This window comes from Galeopterus variegatus, unplaced genomic scaffold, assembly GCF_000696425.1.
Source record: "Galeopterus variegatus unplaced genomic scaffold, G_variegatus-3.0.2 Scaffold13, whole genome shotgun sequence".
NCBI classification, from domain to species: Eukaryota; Metazoa; Chordata; class Mammalia; order Dermoptera; family Cynocephalidae; genus Galeopterus; species Galeopterus variegatus.
In genome coordinates, this window is record NW_007726124.1 from 1,213,693 (window position 1) to 1,216,255 (window position 2,563).

The following is a 2,563-nucleotide window of genomic DNA, read 5'->3' on the forward strand; positions in this document are numbered from 1 at the left end:
GTGTCATGCCAGACTACTTCTAAATTGTAGCTGTTATGAAATGAGCGGTACAGTTGCCAAGAGTAAAGCAGAAGCAAACTGAAATTTGGGTTCCTTATCCACTGTCTCTACAGGCTTCTTCCATCGAGACTTAAAGCCTGAGAACCTCCTCTGCATGGGACCAGAACTTGTGAAAATTGCAGACTTCGGATTGGCCCGAGAAATCCGATCAAGACCTCCATACACAGACTATGTATCTACCAGATGGTGAGTACTGTTTTTCTCAAAATTATTTAATTGTACTTTTAAAAGATACCATTATACTGAGGATGATATTAAAGTCACAAACATTAACTTTTCACTAAAAGGAGCAGTGCAGTCTGAAACACATATTTGTAGGTATGTTGGCATTGTACAAGGTTAAAAGCTTATGTTAAAAATAATTTTAAAAGGAAACCCATTATGATTTTCCATAATATAAATAAGATGTTATATATAGGCCTTCCTGAGGACAATTTCCCAAAGGAGTTATGTAAATAATTCTCCAAAGACCTGTCTGAAAAATCATCTAATTGCTATTGATAGTACTTTAAGACCCTGGGAATCTGATTTAAGCAATTTGCCCTGACAAAAAAGTAGCCTACACACAAGTTTTATGTTCTCACTCTCTCCCTATCTCTCTCTTCTCTCTCTTTCTCTCTCTCTCTGTCTTTCTCTCAGTCTCTCTGTTTCTGAAAGATGCTGAGAAGACTCCTGTAGAGAAATGCTCAGTAGAAAATGCTGTGAAATAGAGAAGCACTACTTTTCAACAGCAGTCATGGCAGTTCCAAGTCCTCACAGGTCCACGTACCACACTAAGCTAGAGACAATATTGAAATATATAATCTTTCTCACTGAGAATTGATTGTTATTTCATTTAATTTCTGACCAGTGGAAGCAATAGTAGCAGTGAACCTTTGTCCCTGCAGGTATAGGGCTCCAGAAGTGCTCCTGAGGTCCACCAACTACAGCTCCCCCATTGATGTCTGGGCCGTGGGCTGCATCATGGCAGAGGTGTATACTCTCAGGCCGCTCTTTCCTGGGGCCAGCGAAATTGACACGATATTCAAAATTTGCCAAGTGTTGGGGACACCGAAAAAGGTAATGATATGGAACAAAGGCCTGTGGGCCCAAGCCTGTGGCTTTTCCTCTCCTCTAACCCTGTGCAGCACTGGCACTGTTGAGCACCTGCCCATTCTAGAATCTTTCTCCGGGCCTTGGTCATTCTGTACTGCCCATGTTCTCAGACATGGCTGGCTTCTCTTCCTCCTTCTCGGCTTAAGTATGATATCTGTCGTGGCTCCCTCTGCTTTTCTGTCTGCATCATCTCACCTGCCTTGTGGAGCTTCTCCAGTCTCATGGCTACAACTCTTATGTCTATTCCGAAGTCTCCTAAATGTAATCTGTAGCCCTCCCCTTGCTCCTTTACAATGCCATTCACATATTTACAATTATTATGGGATTTTCTCCTGACTCCCTCACCGTCACCCCAAACTCAACATGTCTGGAACAGATTGCTTTTTGGTTACCACCAACCCAGCTGCTTTCACCCCCCATTTCTGTCTGTGGTCCTGTCATAATCCCAGAGCCCCAGCCTTAAGGCTGAGTTTCAGCCCTTATCTTGTCTTTTTCTCTTACTTCCCTTTCCCTTTATTCAAGCAGCTGGTCAGTGAATCCTGTTGAATATCACTGCTTAATATCTCTCACGTGGCTCTTGTCCTTTCCAGTTGACTGCTGCCATCACAGACTGGACCATGATCACCCTGCCTGTATCTGGGGGCATCTTCTCAATCTTTTTGCCTTGAAGTCTTTTCCCTCTTGCTAATCTTTTAGGCTTTAGCCAGATTCATCTTTCTAAGGAACAGCTCTGGTAGTATCCTCCCCTCCTACATATATTCATTGACTCCCCATTGCCCAATCCCCTTAACTCACATTCCTAACCCCATTTGATACCTGCACACATCCTAGCTGTGCCCTGGAATCTCCCTGCTTCTGTGCTCTGAACATACACCCTCTGCCTGAGTGAATGTCTCTCATGTGGCTAAATCTCACTCTTCTTTCAGGGCCCTCAGTAATCTCCTTTCTTCAGCTGTCTCCTATGTTATTGATGTAATTATCTGTGTACATATCTGCTTCCTGGACCATAAGCTCATTCAGGGCAAATATTTGTCTTGCATTTATTTTTCCAGGTCCCAGCACCATTGCTGGTACAAAGTAGACCCTCAACAATTTTTTTTAATCATTTGAATCATTAATGCCACCTCTTCAGCAAAGTTTCTTGGGTTCCCTGCTAGAATCTCTCCCTCCTATGCATATCTGTATCTGTACCTCTCTTGTGGTCTTTATCACTTTTTACTCTGTATTATTGTGTTTTTTAATAAATGTCCTATTTTCTATTTTAAGGACAATAATATCCTTAAGGGCAGGATTTGCATTAGATTATTTTTGGATATCCAACAACACTAAGCATATAGTAGGCACTCAAGAACTGTTTAAGTGATGAATGATATAAGCTATACATAGTGCCACTGGCTTTAAAAAAAAA

At 41.9% G+C, this 2,563-nt stretch overlaps 1 protein-coding gene across 1 annotated transcript in view; it reads left to right on the forward strand.

Moving 5' to 3' along the window:
* The window catches only part of ICK (intestinal cell (MAK-like) kinase), a 63,068-nt gene that overhangs the window by 42,284 nt on the left and 18,221 nt on the right, over positions 1–2,563 (forward strand). Inside the window, exons 7-8 of the mRNA XM_008593343.1 lie at positions 114–246; positions 948–1,119. Of these exons, the coding sequence (XP_008591565.1) occupies positions 114–246; positions 948–1,119 (305 nt within the window). The remainder of the gene's footprint in view (positions 1–113; positions 247–947; positions 1,120–2,563) is intronic.